The sequence below is a fragment of the Protopterus annectens genome, chromosome 5.part0 (genome assembly GCF_019279795.1).
Source record: "Protopterus annectens isolate FY-2018-M chromosome 5.part0, PAN1.0, whole genome shotgun sequence".
Lineage (NCBI taxonomy): Eukaryota > Metazoa > Chordata > Ceratodontiformes > Protopteridae > Protopterus > Protopterus annectens.
Window position 1 is genome coordinate 1,348,044,262 of NC_056735.1, and position 22,500 is coordinate 1,348,066,761.

The window sequence follows — 22,500 nt, forward strand, 5'->3', positions numbered from 1 at the left end:
ACACTCCCTTCATCTTCTGCGATAACAATTCTGGGTTCGAGGGAACTCCTTCATATGACCAATGGGAGAAGAGTTAGAAGGATGGTCAGCAGCAATAGACATGTCTTTGTCCTTGGTCATAATTGCCTCCACAGAGGCAATGCTAAGGAGCCTGAGATGCAGATGGACTGCCCAGGGTCTGCAAAAGTGCCTCATTAGGTTCTATAGTCTACAGTTTAAAACAAGAATTTTTTTTTAATAAAATATGTTGAAGGAGGGTTAGGGGCAGGGAATAGAAATGGGACCTGAATGGCTGGGTCATATGTTTCTGCCTTGCATCTGATCACCTGGTTGATGTGCCAGTAGAAGGAATATCCACTTTTTTTTTTTTTTTGCTGTTCAATGGAAGAACTCGGGGGTGTAGAACTAAAGTAAAGTTGTGTACACTTACCATAACTGTAGATCTTCGAGTGTATTCACTGTTGCCATCATTACATTTGGGTTATCTGCCTGCAGGTAGCCCTCAGCCAGCCTGAATACCAGAGTCTTGGACTCCTGCGTCAGATGCTGTCTCCTCTTCCATGACGTCAGGTCGTCAGGGGTATAAAACATGCAGCCGATGCCACTACATCAGTTTTTCTTGCCCCAGATGTCAAGTGCCCCCATAATGGGAAGCAATTATATGTTATGTTATACCTCCCACAAAAAGCAAATACACCAGAAAGCTCAAATACTCCAAACAAGAAAGAAAAGGTAGAGCCACGAGAAGTCAGTGGGCTGGGGGCTGGAGGGAGGGTAACCAGGACTGCAACAGTGAATACACTCGAACATCTACATTTATGGTAAGTGTACCCAACTGTACTATGTTCTTCATGTTTCACTGTTGCAGTCATTACATTTGGGTTGATTCCCCAAAGCTAAGGAAGGGAGGAGGAAGTTAGAGAGCATTAAGACCAGCTATTAAGCCCTGCAAAACTGCAGTGGCGAAACCAGCTCTGGATTTAAAAAAAATAGTCATGTGGTAATGCTTGGTGAAGGTATATACAGAGCTCCAGGTAGCAGCTTCTAGGATGTCCCTGGTAGGAACTCCTCGGAGAAAGGCTGTAGAGGTAGATGCAGACCTGGTGGAAGGTGATCTAATCCCCTGTGGGGTAGGTTTCCCATGGTGCTTACAGCAGAAATGAATGCAACGGGCTATCCATTTAGAAATGGTTTGCTTTGAAATGGCCTTCCCCTCTGGCCCTGCAGCAAAGCCAACTAGCAGCCTTTCAGATTTTCTGAGAGGCTTAGTCCTGTCCAAATAAAATCTAAGTTGTCAGTGCACGTCCAAAGAGTGCAGTATTCTCTCTCCTTTGTTTTATGGATTCGGAAAATAAGTGGGCAAATTAATGGACTGATTAAGGGCCACACTAGGCACCACCTTGGGCAAAAAGGAAGAATTGCTCCTGAGGGAAATCCTGTCTGCATGGAAGACAATGAAGGGCTCTACTGCATAAGGACCTGTAATTCAGACACTCTTCTTGCTGAAGTGATGGCTAGAAGGAAGGCTGTTTTCCAAGAAAGGAATTTCAACTCTGCAGCAGCAGCTGTTTCAAATGGTGGGAGAGTGAGCTTTTCCAATACAAAGTTAAGGTCCCAGGCTGGAGTGGGGGCTCGCCTGGGGGAGGGTCTTAAATTTTTAGCCCCACTGAGGAATTGCTTTAACAGGGGGTGAGAGAAGAGGGGTGGTTCAGTATTATAATGTGCTGAGATGGCAGAGGCATGAACTTTAATTGACGAAAAGGATAGGCCCCTGTGGAGCATTTCTGTTAAGTACTGAAGGATATGAGGTAAGCTGGGCACCGCAGTGCCCATCCCCTGAGTCTGACACCAGGAACAGTATCTTTTCCACTTTTCAGCATAATATTTTCTAGTACTAGGTCTCCTTGCATCCAGAATGACATCTAGCACCTGCTTACTGAAAGATGCTATTGGAGAGCTCAAGGAATTAGCCAGGCTGCAAAGTTCAGGGTTTGAAGCTGAGGGTGCAGGATCTGGCCCGCCTGCTGGGATAGCAGGGAAGGTGTCTGAGGTAGGTGCCATGGATCTAGCAGTATCATACTGCACAAGAGGGGGTACCAGTGCTGGCAAGGCCAGTCTGACGCAATAAGTATTGCCCTTGGTTTGTCCTGTTTGATCTTTAGCAGAACCTTCGAGAGGAGAGGCAGAGGGGGAAAGACATAAACTGAGAGGCTTTCCCAGGTAAAGGACAGGGCATCCACTTTCCAAGCTTGACTGTGGGGAGTCCTTGTGCAGAATTTGTCTAACTGGTAGTTCTGAGGGGAGGCAAACAGGTCTATCTCTGGAGTCCCTCATTTGTTCCTCAAGAGGTTGAATATTTTGGGTTCCAGTTTCCATTCGTGTGGGTCCATGAGATTTCTGCTTAGGTCGTCTGCCAGTGAATTTAGTTTGCCTGGCAGGAATTGAGCTTGTAGGTGCACTTGGTAACTCAAGGCTGTGTTCCACAGAGCCATGGCTAGTCTGCAGAGAGGGTACGAGTGGATTCCCCCCTGCTTGTTTATGTACCACATAACTGTGGTGTTGTCTGTCTTACCAATAATTGTCCTGGAAGAATGTGATCTTTGAAGGCTGTCAGGGAATTCTGTACAGCTAACATTTCTTTTTGGTTGATATGCAGGTGCATTTGACTCGGGTTCCAATTGCCCGGAATGCACCGCCCTGCCAAGTGAGCCCCCCATGCATAGTCTGATGCATCTGTAGTCAGGGTTTGGGTGGCAGGGGGTAGACTGAAAGGGAGCCCCTTGTTGAGGTGGCAGGCCTCTGCCTACCAAAGGAACTCTATCTTTATAAAAGGAATGATAGGCATCATTGATTCCAGGTCCTGAGAATGTTGGCACCATAGGCTTTTTAGATACCATTATAGTTTCCTCATATGCAGTCTTGCATATGGAATTAGTAGAATGCAAGAGGCCATGAACCCCAGGACTTGAAGGATTTTCCTTGCAGATAGCTGGGTCTTTGTGGTCAGTAATTTGAAGTAGGCTGTCAAATAAACTTATTTCTCAGGCGTGAGATAAGCCATCTGGGAAGTTGTGTTCAAGCTTGCTCCCAGGAATACAATTTGTTGGCAGGGTACTAGATGAGATTTCTTTTTGTTTATGGTGTATCCCAGCGAGTTCAGAAGTTTCTTTACAAATGCCAGATGTTTTAATAGCATGTCCTGGCTTTCTGCCTGAATCAGACAATCGTCCAGGTATGGGTATATTTGAATATTTCTCTGCCTGCAAAATGGAATGACTGGAGCTAGTCACTTTGTGAATACCCTGGGCGCAGTAGATAAGCCAAAGGGAAGTGCAGAGAACTGCTCTGAAGCGTAGGTATTTTATGCAAGATTCCCTTATTGGAATGTGCAGGTAAGCTTCCTATAAGTCCAAGGCTGCCAACCAGGCATCTTTGTCTAGCATAGGAAGCAGCTGTTGAAGTGTTAGCATTTTGAATTTTGGGATTACCAAAAAGGTGTTTAGAATAGATAGGTCCAGGATAGGATGCCAGGAGCTGTCTTTTCTGGGTACCAGGAAAAGTCTGGAGTAAAAACCTTGTCCCCTTTCTTCTGCTGGGAAAGGTTGAACAGCCCTGATACTTATAAGGGAGAGAACCTGCTGTTGAGCCTCTGCCCACTGATTTGGGGGTAGGTCTGGCCAACTGTTTCGGGTTGGTAAGGTGTGGAAGTGGAATCTGTATCCTTGGAAGACTACATTTAAAACCCATTTGTCCTGGGTAATGAGTTCCCAGTTTTTTGCATGCAGGGTGATCTTTCCCCCTAAGGGTGCAGGCAGTTGAGCAGGGCTTGGAAGGGTTAAAGTTAAGTCACTGTGACATTTTTCCATATGGGGGGGTCTTACTATTTCCAGCTTTGGAAGTGGGTGCCCCCCACAACTTAGGCTTGTGTGTACCTTGAGACTGTAGCCTAGGTGGTCTGCTGTTCCTGGGTTTGGGCTGAGAAGGCCTGGAAGAGACTGGAAAGGACCAGTTCTTAGAAGATGGCCTTGCCTACTAAATCTGGGAGCCTGTACTTGCAGGAAATCTTTAACAGTTTGCATAAATTTAGCATTCTCCTCCATCTTTTTAAGGACTTCTGCTTTGTTGCCAAACAGGTGGTCTTGGTTTAAGGGAGCATCCAGTAATTTAGCTTTAACATGATCTGGCAAGTTTTGCTCCTTAAGCCAAGCATGCCTGCTAAGAACAGACCCAGTGACAGCAGCCCTGCAAGTTGCTTCAAAAGAATCAAAACCACATTGCAAAGTATGTTTACCAACTTGTTCAGCAGAATGCATTAAATCTTGTAATTCTTCATGTTCAGCACAGTCAGCAATCACCATCATTTTCTGTTTAAGAAGGCCCATAATATGTTGTTGATACTTTAACATATGAAACTGGCAGTTTAAGGCCCTAATGGCCAAAGTAGCAGAAGTGTATACCTTCTTACCCCATCTGTCCATGCCCTGGAATCTCTATCAGAAGGGTTAGGATTTTTAGCAGTAGTAGCCTTAAAGCCTTTTGGTCCTTGGGAAATGGTCTCTGAATCCACAGTAGGATTTTTGAAGAGAAACTTGTGAGAGTCAGGTACTCTGTAATACCTGTCAGGTTTTCTGGGAGCTGGAGGTAAAGATTCTGGGGCCAGGCTAGATTCCAAGAAGGCATCATCTACAATCTCCAGAACAGGAGGGATAGCTAAAGGCCTGTGTTGAGGGAGGAGTAAGAATTCCCTAAGCCTCTTTTTGGAGTCAGAGTAATCCTGGCTTTCCCAGCAGAAATGCTCCCTAAGAGAGTGCAAAGTTTCACCAAAAGAAAAATCTTCTGGAGGGGAAGCAGAGGGAATGGAATCCACTTCATCAGAATCCTCATAGGTAGATAAGGGCAAATGCTGGTAATCAGAAGAAACAGAAATTTCAGAATCCTGATCAGAAGAATTAGAAGGAAAATTAGTTCTATGTCTCTTAGAGGGGGAAGGCTGACTTCCCCTAATTGAAGTAATAAGGTCTTCAGCCATTCTTATTATTTGTTTTTAGGCATATGGGCCTGACCATGCAGTTTGGATGTCAGTTTTCTAAGCGTGGATCGAGTTTTAGGCCTTGAAGAAGAAGATGGCGTTGGTTTGAAATGCAAGTCTGTAGGCCTGAATACACTCTCAGAAGCTGGTGCCTGCACAGCAGCTCTGAACCCATCCAAGGTAGAGATATCCGCAGGTTCCATAGTCAAAGAAGAATCTCGCGGCATACCAGACTCCGAAAGGGTCTCAGTAGAGCCCTGTGAATCTGAAGTAGCGGGTATCAGGGTCTGCGAAAGCGTCTCACTGAGTACCGGCGAACTGGCGACTAGCTTAACGGAAGCGCCGTCGGCAGTTTTGGACCTATGCGGTCTGTCTCTGTGATTATCTTTACGTTTTTTCAGAATATCGGTAGTCGGATGGCTTACCGAAGCCATTTCTGGATAGTTAAACTGAGTGCCAAAATTATTTGCTGTAAAAACAACACAACAACGAATAGTTCAGGGGTTGAATAAGGCACAAAACAGACAATGTGGTCTGGGCTTAAGCAAGAAATGCAGTACGAATGAAAATATTTATGAGGTATTTGCTTTCCATAGGTAATACTATTGTTAACTTTTACTGACATCGGTTTAAGAGCAAGAAAAAGGATCCCCAATGGGGTACTTAGCTTTTTTGAAGACTTCGGTTCTGAAACTCAAAAACGAAAATTTCAGGAGTCGGCCGACCGGCACTTGCGAACTGCTTCTGCTTTGGGCACCGCGCAGCAAGAAAGACTGATGTAATGGCGTCGGCTGCATGTTTTATACCCCTGACGACCTGATGTCATGGAAGAGGAGACAGCATCTGACGCAGGAATCCAAGACTCTGGTATTCAGGCCGGCTGAGGGCTACCTGCAGGCAGATAACCCAAATATAATGACTGCAACAGTGAAACACGAAGAACATCTGTGATAATGTAGCGATTGGCTTATTACAGTGAAATTTTTTTTTTTCCTTCTTTACTTGAAGAGCAGAGGGGATGGGGCGCTGGTTCAAACTTCTATCCCAAGGTGTTGGTTGAACTAGCTACACTTCTGCCTCTTATACCAGCACAGTGAAGCATGTTTATGGCAAATGTACGATTTGTGAGGGAAGCACCTTGAACTTTGGAAGGTTGGCTTGACGGACAGGAGCTTTGCAGGGAAAATCCTAGATATTAAAAATAATGTAATAGTGATCTAAGGAAGTACATCAAGTGTTTGAGTTCTAAAACCCGTACCTAGAATTATCACCAATTCTTCTTTCTGCAGAACAGTCCCTATTTGGACAATCATGTCCTGTGAAAAACCATGAAAAATGGCAAGTGTCCTGCAATTTTAAAACAATTATTTTCGAACATTCTTTTAACTGCTGCAGAAAATATGTTTTTTACATCTGATAAACTCTAAAATGATATAAAACAACTATTTTTCTATAGCAACAGCCATTTATTTTGGTAACAACAGGAAACCCAGTCCTTTGGATTGACTATGGGTACTGTATACTTACACCCGGAAAATCTCAGATTTCTGTACAAACACATCCTACACTGGACATATAAAAAGCTGACAGCCCTATAAGCTGAGCCTTCCAGCTTCTATCATCGCATTCCCCTACAACAATAACCTGCATCACTTGATCAGTGTTGTACTACTCTGGAAGAAGTCAAGGGTCGTCTTGAATTTCTTGAGACCACTTTTTTTTTTTAAATCCTCAAACATGTGGGTTCACTTTTATTCTGTTTTAATAGCTCACTACTGGCAGTGATATAGCTATGCTTGAAATGCACAATTTTTTTTCAAAAGATGAAGAGGTTCCAGACATACAGTAATAATTTTCATTTTTGTGAATGATTGTTTCTTCTCCGAGTTGGGACAACTTTGGTATGACTATATACAAACAAAAGGGTACTGAAAGACATACTTAATGTTTGCATGCTCATTGCATTCAAACTCCTGCTTGTGAAGTAGTTGTGCTTAGAGGTTTTGTGCTGAAAAGTACAGTTGTGCTAATACCTCACACATTACAATAAGACATGGTAGACTCATATGTCAATAACAGATTCTACTCAGTACTCTGAAAAAAATATATATATATATATATATATATATATATATATATATATATAAATAATGACACTGTTTTATATTCTATCCCGCTATTACAGAATTAATGTACTGAATAATGTGATATGCATTTGGTATACCTGCTATTCATTGATATCTTTTCACCTCACAGTTTTGCCACACAGAAAAAGGTTTAAAGATTTGTGACCATGACCATAAAAAAAACTGAAAGTCAAAAATGACATTTATCATACAATGAACTATACTGTAAAAATGGCAGCAAAAAGTTAAATGCCTTACCAATCAATGATTCTTGACATTCAAATAATTCTGCATTAGTGCCCTTCTGTTTAATTAAACATCTCTGCTTCATTCAATGAACAAAAGTCATTTTGTAGACAACTATACAGCTAAGGGTGACAAAAAAACTTCATGAACTAATCACAAAATTACATCAGCACTATTATATCTTTGGACAAGTCAATAGAAATTTCTGACTGCATTTTGTGTAAATGCTTCAGGCAGAATAAGAGTTCCTGACAGATGGGAACTGTCACGCTTTTTGTTAGGTGACAGCAACTTGACAGGTGCATTAATATTCTAAAATGAATGTGAAATCCGTGTAAGTGCCAGTATTCCTTTTCTATTAAAATGTTTAGCAGAAAAGGTCTGTATCTCATCTAAAATTACTACTGTCACAACAGCAAACAAAAAACACAGTGGTGAAAAGAACTGTCTACCATCTGTTGAAGGGGCAAGCACAGAAGCCTCTGAAGACAACACACATTTTATTATTATTTTACAGCACCTTGCTGTTAGAATGAAACCTATCTTTTGTTACTGCTGAAAATATTTTGTTTTCAGAAATGTATTTGAAAATGTAAATACCTATTGTCTGGTGAGATATTAAGTAAATTTCATAACATCCACTATAAAAGCAGTATTCCTCTTGACAAGGACAAAGTCACAGCTACACTTTCACAAAAGATCAAATTCTGTCATCTGAATACTATTAAAAAACTATGATGGCGCTACTCCATCTTTGCAAATCAGTACCACACATGAAGTACAATTTACACTTCTAGACTGAATTCAAATTTATCCAACAAACATGCTAGACATCACACTAGCAGAGCTGACACTGCATTTATTATACTGACGGATGACAGGATGGCCGTCTACAGAATGAAATATTAGGAATTCTTTCCATATGGTTTTGCTAAGTGAATCTGCTAACTGGGCTCCATACTTAAGTGTCTGGTTTAAGATGCAGTGTAGGTATGGGAGTGTGAGTTGAAAAAAGTTTGTAATACACATTATCACTTGCTACTAGTCTTTCACTTCTTTACTATGTTAACAGACAACCGTGGCTGCTGAATGCCCAGCATAAAAGATACATCACAGCAGTGTAGGTATGGGAGTGTGAGTTGAAAAACGTTGGTAATACACATTATCACTTGCTACTAGTCTTTCACTTCTTTACTATGTTAACAGACAACCGTGGCTGCTGAATGCCCAGCATAAAAGATACATCACAGCAGTATTACGTCTTGATCCAAGTGCAACTTCACAAATTTCACTACAAGCCAAATTCTAGAATCATCCATTTAATTTAATTGTTTTTTTTTTTTGTTCAGTTTTCAGTTAAACATTAATTTCTGAAAGTAGCTGATTTTGCAATAAGGTAACATGCCATCAGTGGTGAGGATGCTCAAGGCACAGGGATGCAAGCTCAGAGGAAGGCAGCACACTTCTGCAGTATAAAACTAATGTCCCAAAAGGCTGCTAGATCCCAAAACAAAGGGCAATGGTACAGATCACTTAATAGGCAACATTGAATGAATCATCAGTGTGCTAATGGGAGTTTTACAAATGAACAACACTAACTTTAATACTTTATACCTCCAATGTACTATAGTTCTTTTCTTTCACTTGCCTAGGCATAATTATACACATTTTAGAGCTGAATGGTACCATTCTTTTCAGCAATACATTCTAGAATCATGCCACTCTTGCCATGAAGAAATACTTCTTGCTGTTAAAACTAAATCCTAGGAGGGGGTGCTACGGAGACTTTGATGACGATGGCCACTTAGAACAACAACTTATACCAGTGTAAAGGTTCAGGATAGAACTTTGGTAATGGGACAACAAGGTTTTTGTCAAAGTGAATGATAGGAGGAGACTAAATAACTGCAGTTGAATGTGGAAGAGTTTAACTCATAAATGGATGTTTAAGGAGATATCGAAGTGCAAAAGTGAGCAACCTACAGAAGAGGAGGAATGGGCCATGTGCAACTGGAAAGTGATGGTTGGAGGGAGAAATTGCAAAGATTTGAGTATTAAAAGAAAACAAAAAAAAGTGTTAAAACCGAACTGATGATAGATGACAGTTAATGGAGTATGGGGCAGGGGTATGAAAATAAATGTTTTAAACCAGATGAGAAAGGGGAAAGGAAAGACCGGATGGAAAAAGTGTGTACAGGAACAGCTGTGGATGCAGGATGGCACAAAGAACAGACAATAAAAGTGGGTTCAGAGAAAACTCCAGATATGGCATTACTATAGGGACCTTGCTACATGTGGAAATAAAACAACAGACTTGATAACAATTTGTGGTATAAGGTGGTTGACCACAGAGAACTTTGGATTATGAAAGCAGTGTAATGGTTTGGATAAACATATAGGACAAAGTACAATAAAAAATATATACCTACTGACCAACTGCTGTATAATGTAGAGCAGGGCAGATGAAGAAGGACAAGATGGCTAACCAGGAGGATAAATATAATGTTGTTTAAAGAAGCTGGGTGCCATTGGAAGTGGGGAATATGCAAATCACAATGGGATCATTAAAATAAGAGGCAAAGTGACTGGAGCAAAAGATTCCAGTATAATTATTGCAGATGGAGAGGATCAACATGCAAATGTAGAAGAATGAAAATTATCTATCAGACATTAAATTTAAGCTAGATAAAGTGACCTATCAAAATGGATGACTTGGACAATGGATCCTGAAGAGATACTTTTCAAATTATGAGTGTAGCAGAAGGAATTCAGAGAGGGAAACATAAAAAAAAAAACTGGTGCAAGTTTGGTTTACCAAGCTATTTAAAGACAGAATGATAAGCTGGCTCCACAATTCGATAGGGCACACAGGCTAAGAAAACTGAACAGTAGCTCAGATGCCAGGGGCAAGCATATCATTGTCAAGCTGTACTGTCCCAAATTTAAAGAGTTGGTCCTAAAACAAGCAGCCTTCAAGAGGAGTCTGATGACAGGGAGTATAAGAATAAAAGTAGTGGAATACATTTGGCTTTACTGCACCAACTAAGAGTGGAGATGGGGGCCAGTGTTATGACATCTAATGCAAGAAGGGGGCACTGCGTTGGCTGGTATATCCAGCAATAATACAACTTAAGTGGCAGGTGAGGCTGCATTATTGCCACACTAAAAATGAATGTGTAAGATTCCATTAAAAACTATAAGAGTAAAAACAAGTGGTGCGAATGTGGCAGGATGAGAAGAAAGTGAAAGAGGATAGAGGTATGTGATATCACAGCCACAAACAACTTGGCTGTGAAGGACATGCAGCAATAATTCTGACTGGAAGATGTGACACTGATAAACAAACCCCTTTGGATGGAGAGGAGTGATAGAAAGGGGTGAGTTGACAATTTGTGTGTTTTAGGCAGTTTGTACATTCCATAGTTTGTTTTGTCTTTTTGGCTTTTCCTGGTTAGGGCTCACCACAGTGGAACTCCGGTCCGCTAATGACAGGCAGTAGACTTTTATGGTGCCGAGTTGCCAGCCCGATGCCCAACCTTCAGCAAAGGCACGCCCATTCACGCATGTCTTTCGGAGGCCACTCGACTGTGGGGACAATCAAAAATATGGATGGAATATTTGGCTCACTTGTATGCAGAAATGTAGGCTGATGTTAATGAATTTCTTATCCTAGTGAAACATGATATATATGGCTCCATATAGATAAAGGGATGAAGGTCCATGACCTTGGGGACAGAACTGATTTCCACAAGGAAAGGTGTCTTTCAAAGCTGCTGAGCTAGCATTCCCTAACAGTGGCTAAACAAACCTGTAAGCTCTTTTATGTAAATTAATGATATGTTGCCCTTACAAGGATGCCTTGCAAAACCAGATGATGCACCACTATGGAAAGGTCCTTTTCTGCTCAAATAACTTTGAAATGTGTCCTGTAATAGCAGACTGGGAAGTAGAGTTGAAATGCACTATTCTTAATTATTCCCTCTTGTCATAGTGGAAGCTCTGCTCCATGGATCAGTAATGCTGATAGATGTTACCTGTAAGGGATGATGAAGAAAGCCATAACAATTTAGTGAAATCTATCTTATACAGAGCTGTCATCCGTGAAGATTGTTCCCTGTACTACAGGCTGAAAAGTACAATTCATTACCTAACAGTTTGCAGAGTACAGTATGAACTGTCGCATTAGACAGTACAGTTCCCCAAGCCTTTCAGCTTTAAAAACCTTGTGTGGCTAAGTGATTTAGGAAAAGAGCTAACCTGCAGCATCCCAGACATTGTCAAGGGTGACAGAAGCACTAAGCAGAACAGCTGCATGTGTAAAGCTGGTGAATCTCCAGGGTGTACAGCTACAGAAAAATCAGCTGTGACTGACAACCACCACTGAATTGTGCCAATGGCATAATCTTAGCTGAAAACATCCCTGGGCCCCACTGATCAATATTGCTGTTGGGGATCCTGCTGCAATGACCAGACACACCTCAAGTATTCCACATTCTTCTCTGAACAGGCAGTTTTTGAATTACGTTGCCAGTGCATTCTTATGACATGTGTGGCAGTCACCAACATAGCTGGGTGGGCTATTTGCAAACTCCTTTCAACAACAACCAACCAAATAGTGAAAGGCAACAAAAATGACTTAGTGAAATATGGATGGGAAAAGCATCTTGTGTCTTCTTTCAGCTTTTCCTGGTTAGGGGTTGCCACAGAGGATCACTGCTCTGCTATTGACTGGCAGTGTTTTTTTATGGTGTTGAGTTGCCAGTCCGGTGTCCAACCTTCACAGAAGGCACACACACGCACATGCACCTACCTGCATGTCTTTAAAGTTCACTTCGACTGCAGGGAGGACATCCAGACTCCACACGGAAGGTGCACCAGCCAAGAATCAAATCGGGGAACCTCTTGTTGTGAGACGACAATGATAACTGCTGCACCACCTCAACTTCACACATTTGCAATCAGGACACCAGATGCTTTTGCCATACATATTACACTAAGTAATCTCTGCCTGGCATAAAGCTTGCATGATTCACCCTTAATCTGTACATACAAGCATATATCAAGTGAAAATGTCTGCCTGGCATAAAGTTTGCATGATTCACCCTTAATCTGTACATACAAGATAACTGTCAATCCACCCAAGCTAATTTACTTTTATTTAGCTATAATACAGTAGCCAGACTTGATGCCAATCTACTGCACAAATCTCACTACCGCTTGCCACTTAAAACAGATTAAATGCCCAGAGTTATCTCACTTCTTAATCTTATCACAACTTCCCACTACACATAATATCATCTGCAAACCAGAAAATTGCCTTGTTCTAAAAATATCATTCAACATTATACACCAAGTAGAATATTATGCTACAGTGACAACCTTTTATTGCTTAAAAAAATCAGCACAGAGGATATTAACAAAGCACTTAATTCACTTCATAGGTTCATAGATGAATGTTGGGCTAACTCATTTTAAGCCTAGCCAAAAGCCAAAGATGAGAACCAAACCCTTTACCTTGTGTCTATGAGGCAAAACCTTAACCATTATGCCACTTAAACATTCTTTTATTATTCTCAGTCAGTGGTCTGATAAATACACAGCTTTCTTCAGTAAAAATCTGAACATGACAGCCAATCAAGTCAATTGCTAAGTCGTACGTTAGTGACATCATTATTGCATGGTAAATAAAAAGAAAAAATATAAATTAATATAAGCTATAATAAAATATATATTATTCTGTATACCAAATATATCAGTGTTATATCTATATTTTTAAACTTATCAAAAACAATAAAATTAATTTAATATCAGGTAGTAAAAAACACCCAATAAATATTATTAATATTAATATTTATTATTTTGATGCCACCTGCTGACCAACCTTTTAATAACACTCTGAAATAATAAAAATTCATTGATAAACTTTCATTTAATCCCAGAGGGCACAGCTCTCAACCTTTTACGACCAAAATGTGGAACACTACCTGTCAAAATATGGAACAAAAGGGCAAAGTGGAACACTTCCCAACAGCTTACTAAAAATTTAAACTAGGAAACTCACAAGATATTTTTTGATTTGTACCTATAAAACATTCTTTCAATTAATTAATATGATTTAGTACTATTTTCCATGGATATCAGTTACAAAAATTACTGTGAGGATCAGTCAAAATTAGGAATATTCCTCATAATAAGGTAAACTTGAGGGGTATGCCAGACGGAACAAAGTCTCCAATCTTGATAATCCAATGGCATTCCTTTTTGAATGAATATCCTACCAACCTAATTTATTAGGAACGTTAAACACAATTTTGTCAATAAGTCTAAAAAACAAGCCTGGTTGTTCAAAATATGTTTATATAGTGAATTAGACTCCTCCTTACACTTGATGTCACTAAGATGTTCAAATATACATATCCTGAATTATCGAGAAGTCTTAGCAATATAACAAGGCTGAATAAGTGCATGACACTAACTAAATAAACCAACAACTATTAAGTAATCAAACAAAAAATATCACATATTTTTAATGTATTGGGCTGACTTGAATTGATTGCTTTTGGTACCAACCTTATATGCTGCACAGTATCCACAGGGTGAACAGCTCTTAAGTATGGTTCCATCCAAAGTATTCTGTCGTTGAGATGGAATAAAATCAGTGGACTTCTTATAAAAACTAAGTATTTGTGTACTAGTCCTTCTTCTCCTACATGTAAATCTACATTTTGATGGTGACACCTCTGCTACCTCCTTGTCAGCCATTAATATGTCACAATATTTGTGTATTACAAAATTAAATTATTTATAATTACAACCCTACATGGTAATAAAAAATAAAATCTCCTGGGTGTCTGTGTATTGGAATTTACCAACAGTTCACGCCTACTCTTAGAATCAGTAATGTTCCTAGCCTTCTTAATTTTGTCTTTTTTTTTTTTTTTTTTGTTCCCACATGACAAACAATCTGTTGGTTAAGTCTGGAACACAGTTAATTTAATCTTTAGTACAGGAACATATTCTTTGACCCTATAAAACTGAGTCAAGAGTACATTATTAATAATATGATATGGGATTGATAATAAAAAAGTGGCATCTAACAAAGAATTCTTATGAAACACTTTTCTAAATAAATTTATTGTGGCATCTAACTGTTCTGTGATACCTAAAAATGAAATGGTCTGTTAATGACAATCCAAATTAAACTGTAGGCCTCAATTATTTTCATTTAAGTACTGAACAAATTGTTTAAGGTCATCCATGTCTACAAGTCCATACTAGCCAACAATCATCCAAATATCTATTGCTACATACTTATGGTATAGATAACAATGTTGTGACAGGTATCATAAATCAGCTGATCTTCCAAATAACCCAAAAAATGTCAGCATAAATGGGTGCAAATCATGCACCCATCACCATGCCTCTGACCTGAAGAAAACATTCTTGATTAGAACAGAAAACATTTTTAGACAGCACGTGTTCCATTAAGCAAAATGGAACATATTAAAAATTGGACTGTAAAGATTTTGTTTTGTAGTCAGGTTTGCAGCCTTGCCCAATGTGGTATGCTTAAACGTGCATCACTGAGGTGGTCAAATGGTGTGGTCATCACACTGAAAAAGCCAGTATGGATTATCGAAAATCAGCTGACTGAACAATGTAAGCTTTGTTTTGGTGCAAGATCACAAACAGTGGGGATATGAAAGTTTGCCCATTTCCCACTGTAAAGCAATGTGGAGTTGGTATACATTATTAGCAGGGGTGCAGGGGGGTTTGTTAGGGGAACTAGAAGAACAAATGCAGACAATGACTGCACGGGAAAACCCTGGGGGATAACTCAAAGACATCAGGTGATAGTGAAATGGCTTGCATTGTTTAGAGAGATGATACCGTTCTGCTGGCATAAAGCAACAATATCCATAATTTTAAAAGAAGGCAAAGATCCTTGCGCTCCTGGCTCATATCATCCCATCTCGATACTTAAATATTATTTGAAGCTTTACTGACAAACAGGCTAGCTAAGATCCTCCTGGGACCGATCAGGAATGATCAGTTTGGCTTTGTTAAGGAAAATACATATAATACAAAGTGAAGTGGAAAGGTTATAAAGCGTCTTTCTGGGATTAAATGCAGAGAAAGTATCTGACCAAGAGCATTGGGGCACTATGGGAAGTAATGAAAAGAACAGGGTTCAGTAACAAGTTTACTGAGTTAATTGAAGGATTTACAGAAGTTCAACAGTGACAATAAAGATGAATGCTAGGCTGTCAGAGAAAACTGAAACAGACACGGGAACATGACAAGGTTGCCTACTGTCCCCATTATTATCTGTGGCATATTCAGAACCATTAGCACAAAAAAAGCAATCTGATGTATGGCAATGAAAATGGCAAGGAGAGGAGGAAAAGCTGGCACTATATGTGGATAATGTCATTTTACATTTGGCTGACCTACAAACGATCTTGATAAATTTTAAAGAATATTGGAGGTCTGTGACAAGATATCTGGATATAGAATAAATAAAGAAAAAATGAAGGCAATAGGAGTTAACTATGTACCAACATTTATGTTAGTTCAGCAGTATCCATATTTATGGGGCCATTATAGAATTACTTATTTGGGAGTTTTGCTAGCAAAGAAAAGTGCAAGATGCAGTCAAAGAGGGCAACAACTAAGTAAAAAACAGAGGGAATGATTGGGAAGTGGAAAGTACTGACAAAAGATTTAGACCATAGAATCCAGGACGTAAAAATATTCATAGTCCCCCAAATAATACATCTATCACAAGCATTCGTGTACGGTCCGGGAAGGAAATTCTGGGAGAAACTTAGGAAAATGATTTTGAGCTATATTTGGAATGATGTGCATCCAAGAAATCAATGGGAAAACATGATTTTGCAAGTGAAGGATGGGGGTCTGTCAATCCCTGACCTCCAAGAATATTTTCAAGTGTCTTAACTAAAAATAATTTAGCAGGTGCAGAATTTTCAGTAAAAAGCAAAATGGAAAATGATACTGCTTAGCCAGTGGGGACATCATCAGGTACAGGGAAAAGCAGAATGGTGGATGGGACTCCTGCCTCAAGTTTTAACAGGGAACTTATGAGAATATGCTACGTGAAAAATGTAAGCACATTTTTCGGAGAAAAGAACATGGGGAATGGAAGTTTGAAAGTCTGGCTGTTAGGGATGTGTAAAGTCTCTATATATCAAAAAGACAGGAAATTGAAAGACAGAATGAAACATCCAGGAAAATATTTCTTGAGAGAGCTTAAGAGAAAAGGAAGTAAAAATAACATGGGACAGGATGAAAGAGAAGTATCAAATAATGAGAAGGGAAATGCTAGAATACAGAAGGTCCTACAAAATCTACGGCAAGCACATGACAGAAAGGAAAAAGTGCCCTTACAGAACCAGAATTCATTACAACTAGATCGGAAGTGACAGTGAGCAAAGGGTTAGTGGGTAAGACAAATAAAGCTCGAATTCAGGACAGATGGATTAAGAAGTGGAGGCAGCTCAACATATGGGAGGTCTTCTCGGGAAAAGAGATATCAAAGGAAAACTGTGAGGAAATATGCAGATCATTAAAAATTGCAACAAAAGTTTAGGATTTTTGGATGGCAGCGCTTGCACAAATATTTTTATACACTGGAAAGATTACATACAATGCTCCCATAAGTGAACAATGAGTGCTGGAGGTGTGAGAACAATGAGAGGGGAGACTGGAAACATATTTTCTGGGAATGCAGGAAGTTAAGGAATTACAAAAAAAAAAAAAAAAAAAACAGTTCAAACAAGTAGCAAATGTCCTATTGGGAAAGGACCGGGAAATGGAAGTGACCACTTCTGTCTGAGTTGTCTAGAAAGCATTAGAAGGGAGCATCTAAAGGCAGCAGATAGAGAACAGCATGCTGAAATACATCCTTAGTAAGTTATGCAAGAAAGAAATGGTGACGCTGGGATGAGGTAAAAGAAGAGATAAAGAGGAAGAATGAGGGAAGACAATAGAAAAAATGAGATAAAAGACATTGGGGTGTAGATGGAAGGAGGGATGAAACTCAGTGTAAACGTATTGTTATTGTAAATTCTGGCTCTTGTCTGAGTCTTCTGTATGGATAACAATAGTTGTAGTTGTCTTAATCCACTCCATACATCCATCCTCAACCCCTTTTCCCATTTTGCACATGGGGTTGGGGTGTCACTTCTCCAGTGACACTCATCTCGAGCCAAGGTTTACACTGCCGGGTGGCTAGCCCTGCCGCAGTAGTTCATTCACACCACTTATTCGCGCGCACACTCTCTCCTACGGCCAATTTAGAGTGTCCAATCTACCTACTGCATGTCTTTGGAATGTGGGAGGAAACCGGAGCACCCAGAGGAAACCCACGTAACCGCAGGGAGGACATGCAGACTTTGCACAGAAGGCAAGCCAGCTGAGAATCAAACCGGAGAACCTCTTGCTGTGAGGTGACAATGATAACCAGTGTGCCACCACAGCCACCCACTTGCACCACTGCGGCCGAAATCCACTAACAATTATTAAGTTACAAGACCAGCCACCAGAATAAAAACAGACGGGGAATGTAATTAAAGGAACAAATAAAGCAGCTTAAAATACTTTTTCCAAGGTGCAGCAATCTCAGAGCAAAAAGGAGAGTGAAGGTGAAGCTCCTCACAGGAAGGCTGACGATAGGCTTACCTCCCTGAAATAATATTTTCCACTGCTTTTGCTTTATTAGTTGCCCAGAGAAATGCACATGCTTAAGTGTTTGTATTTTGACAGCATGTGTACATGAGCTGGCAATTACAGGGAATATTTATCAGACAATTGTAATATGAGCTTGGTAGTTTCAGGTACTCATTAATGAAAATCTCCCAAACATACCTCTCAACTGTCCAAAATTTCACAGAATGCCCATATTTTTACCTCTTATTTCTAGTCAGTTCCTCACAGAAGTAGTGGACTTCTGGCAATCCACTGAAGACTGAAGTCTGTAAATATATTTATTAACTTTATTGACATTTGTTTACCAGGAAACTCTGAATGCATCTCTTGTACCCATTTTTAGTGCAGACCTGGGGAGAAAAGCTCCAAAACACAATATTTACATAGTGAAAGATTTACATTTTCATAAGACAACATTTACATGTACATATGCATACTGGCATAGCAATTTCAGAGAAAAAAACTCTAAAAGCACATTTATAATGCACATCATTTACACTGACATACAACATTACATTTCTATGTGTATTTGTGTCTTTCGGCTTTTCCTGGTTAGGGGTCGCCACAGTGGAACTCCGGTCCGCTAATGATTGGTAGTTGATTTTTACGTGTCGAGTTACCAGCCCTGACACACAACCTTCAACGAAGGTACGCCCATTCACACATATCTCCACGCAGAAGACGCTCAAGCTGAGAATTGAACTGGACAGCGTCTTACTATTGGTAAAAAAAAAAAAAAAAAATTTTCAGAGAACATTTAGTTTCTAAACTTATTACATTTCCTTAGGACAGGAGTGTTCCCTACTAGAAGAGAAAAATAGAAGTAAAAAAAGAAAGCAGTACAAGATAAACATTTTAGAAAATGACTCATTTTGGTTCAGTAACAGAGATGAAGAATACATAAAATAAACAGAAAGTCAAGGATGAGAGAAAAGGGAAACTGAGGTTTAAGTGTAAATAAGTAGTGAAAGTGAAATGGGGATTAGCTAGGCAAGAGAAAATGTTATATTACTTCAGAAGTATGTGTGTGTCTTTCGGCTTTTCCCGGTTAGGGGTCGCCACAGCGGAACTCCGGTCCGCTAATGACTGGCAGTAGATTTTTAAGTGCCGAGTTGCCAGCCCTGACGCACAACCTTCAATGAAGGTACGCCCATTCATGCATGTCTCCACACAGAAGACGCTCTAGCTGAGAATCGAACAGGTCAACGTCTTACTGTGTGGCGACAACACTACCACAACACCACCACTGCAGTACAGAAGTATATAAAGTGAAAATAGGACAGCGACTGTAATATAGCAGCTAGAGGAAGTGAGTTCAAAATATGAGATGGTACAAGGGAGAGTGTAATAAGATAGGGGAGATGCTACATTTTTGTCCAAGTTTCAAGTAGGAGCAGATCCAACAATTAGTTAAAATTTTCTTTTAGTGTATGTTTAAAAGGTAATAGATTAGGATTAGCTCTGACATTAAAGGGGAGGTTTTGGAAACAGTATGGCAGTAGAGACTTTGGCCTTACGATTTGTTAGGTTTGTATAGAGAGAGAGAAGCTATTTGTCTTCGGATCTAAGTAATCTATTGGGAAGCTAGTCATGGACTAAGGAATTTAGCACTGGGCAGGCAGTTGGTTTGTATATGACTTTGGGGCGGCCATTATAAACTGTAAGTAGCTAAGATGATGTTGAGGTTCAAGCCATTTGAGAGATGAGAGAGCAGTACAGTGATGGGTGGGATAAGATGTGGTGGCTGCAAATTTATAAATTTTATATAACATGATACCAGTTTTGCTTTCAGGGAGCTATGAATGTTGGTGAAAATACGTGTGCAATTGTTTATGCCTGTATATGGCCCAAGTTTCTGATGAGATTTTTTGATATTGCTCTGGATATGGAGATCACATTTAAGGCATTCATCAGTTATTACTACTAAGAGTTTGGTATGGGATTTGATTTCTGTTTTATTCTGAGAATGGTTTTTAAAGTTTTTTTTTTGTCTAGTGTGACTGTTTTGGGAGTAAAGTTTTGTTTTGTTAGGGTTAAGTAGTAGCTTGAAATCTGTAAGCCATGCTTTAATCGAGGTGAAAGCTTTTAGGGTTATCTGCTGGAGAGGTGATAGATTGTTTGAAGAACAGTTAATTGCAGAACCATTACCATATTGTATAAGGGAGCCATGATAGGTGGAAGTGTGTAGGTTATTGATAAAAATAGTAAAAAGAAGGGGACCAAGAATAGAATCCTGGGGTACTGCAGTGCAGTTTGGTATGTATGAAGAGAGGCTTCCTTATCATTTCACTGACTGCTGTCTAACAGACAGATAGCTAGTGAACCATTTGATAAAGAGAGAGAGGGGGGAAAGACCTAAACAATGACAGAAAATTGAGTTTCTGACATCATATCATTCAGAATATGTTTCCTAATGCAAAATGTATTATTCCAGTAACTTTCTAACTTTCTATGAGCAATATTTAAAATCTGTCCCTGATTTTGCGTCTTTGTTCCCCCAAATTATTTTTGGCCTTTCCCAGAACTCTTGCACTAACAGGAGGGACAGGTATCTCTAGATTTCCATCTACCACATGCAAATGTTTTCATCAGTTTTAACCGTAGCACCCCAATCATCTTTTTCATTTCATTAGCACTGATGATAAATGCCCTCTTTTTTCACCCCATTAAGCTAATACTTTACTCTCCTTTTTCATCCTTCCATATTCTTCACTGATAACTGCTAGTATATCACTAAATACTGCATCACTGCATTTATTAATTGTAACGTACCGCTTAAATTTTACTTCTATATCAAATTTTGTTTAACTATATGCTTTTTGTACATATTTACATTTATCATATACTTTTGGCACTATTTTTACTTAGTATATACTTTTACTCATTTCACTTTTTATATAATTTTTTATACGCTTTCATTTATTGTGTATGATGCAATACACTATAGATCTTGATTTATTTCACTTTGCAAATATTATCACTACATTACATTCAGCCTAGAAAAGGGATCTTTGAACCAATTCAGCAAACTGACTATAAATTAACAATAAAGTAACTATATGGAATAGAAGTTTTTGGGGTTACTTATCTACCATTAGTAAATGATGGATTTGGAAGGGAACTACACACTTTCCAAATGAAAACATTCCTTTGAAGAAATTATGTATGTTAGATGCTAAACATTATAACATAAAATACCTTATCAGCACAAACCATGCAATGATGAAGAAAATGCAGTCAAATTTGAAACAGCAAAAATAATTAAAAAATGAAATACGTTATGCCAGTGGCACTTATTTACCAAATAAGAAACAATACACTGCATTGACCTACACAAAGAAACAGGGCAACAACATTAAAAATGGACAGAATAATGTAGCTTCTCTGATGGGCAAATCAAATTTTATGACTTACTGTCACAATTATCCTTTTCAGAATGACAGTTGTGCTTACTGCTAATGCTGCACTAAATTGAGTAATAACCACATTACTCCCATTGGGTTGAGGGTCGGTACAATGGTTAACGTGTTTACCTTACAGACAGAAGGTGCAGAATTTGATTCTTAAATTGGTTAGGCTTAAAATGGGCCACAAGCTCAGTTAGCCAAGTATTAAACTATGAACATATTAAACAATCTGCAACTTACAGATGTAGTACCGCAGCATGAGTGAAATGGCAATATAAGGTACAACTTACTGAATGATTAAAGTATGCAAATTGTCTCGAGGAATTAAAGGACTGTGGGGAAGGGAGAAGGTAAAGTAGTCTGAAAGTATAAAGGTATGCTTAGGGGCTTGACAGGTCTCTCCTCCTGTTGATTCTAAAGTTCTAGCCTCACTACCCTCACAATGTTATTAAGGTAACATACAGTAAATGTAGGAAAAGAAATTCCCACCAGAAACATATTATGCAAATACTTTGTAAATGTATTCAACTGCCATTGCTTTGGTTCAGGTTAAGGCTGATAAGGGCTATCAGATGAAATTGTTTACCCAATTAACAAATAAATAGCAAATCTCTGTATGTGAAAGGGAGAGGGATTGCACACATCCTACACTACACAAAGACAGACACTACCTCTCATATAAAGAATTTCTGGAAAGAGCTGGGAGCACCCCAAATAACCTGGTACACTTCTTTGTGAATGGTTCTTGTGGAGGGGAGTTAGATGACATGGAGGAACTACTACCATGTAAGGGTTCAGCACAGGAACTTCTCCTCCCTCAGACTTAACTATAAATTTAGAAGATGGGCCTGCTCTTACACTCTTCTCATATGGGGAGATGTTGGGGTATAACACAGTAAACATCAAATATTCAGTTGAGAGATGGGCACAGGGGTAAGTGCAGGGGCATGACAGGCTGGCACAT

General features: G+C 39.4%; 1 protein-coding gene across 1 annotated transcript in view; it reads right to left on the minus strand.

Annotated features, from left to right (window-relative positions):
* FCHSD2 (FCH and double SH3 domains 2) overlaps positions 1 to 22,500 on the minus strand; it is a 3,469,714-nt gene that overhangs the window by 393,771 nt on the left and 3,053,443 nt on the right. Inside the window, exon 14 of the mRNA XM_044071145.1 lies at positions 8,606 to 8,617. Coding sequence (XP_043927080.1) covers positions 8,606 to 8,617 — 12 coding nt within the window. The remainder of the gene's footprint in view (positions 1 to 8,605; positions 8,618 to 22,500) is intronic.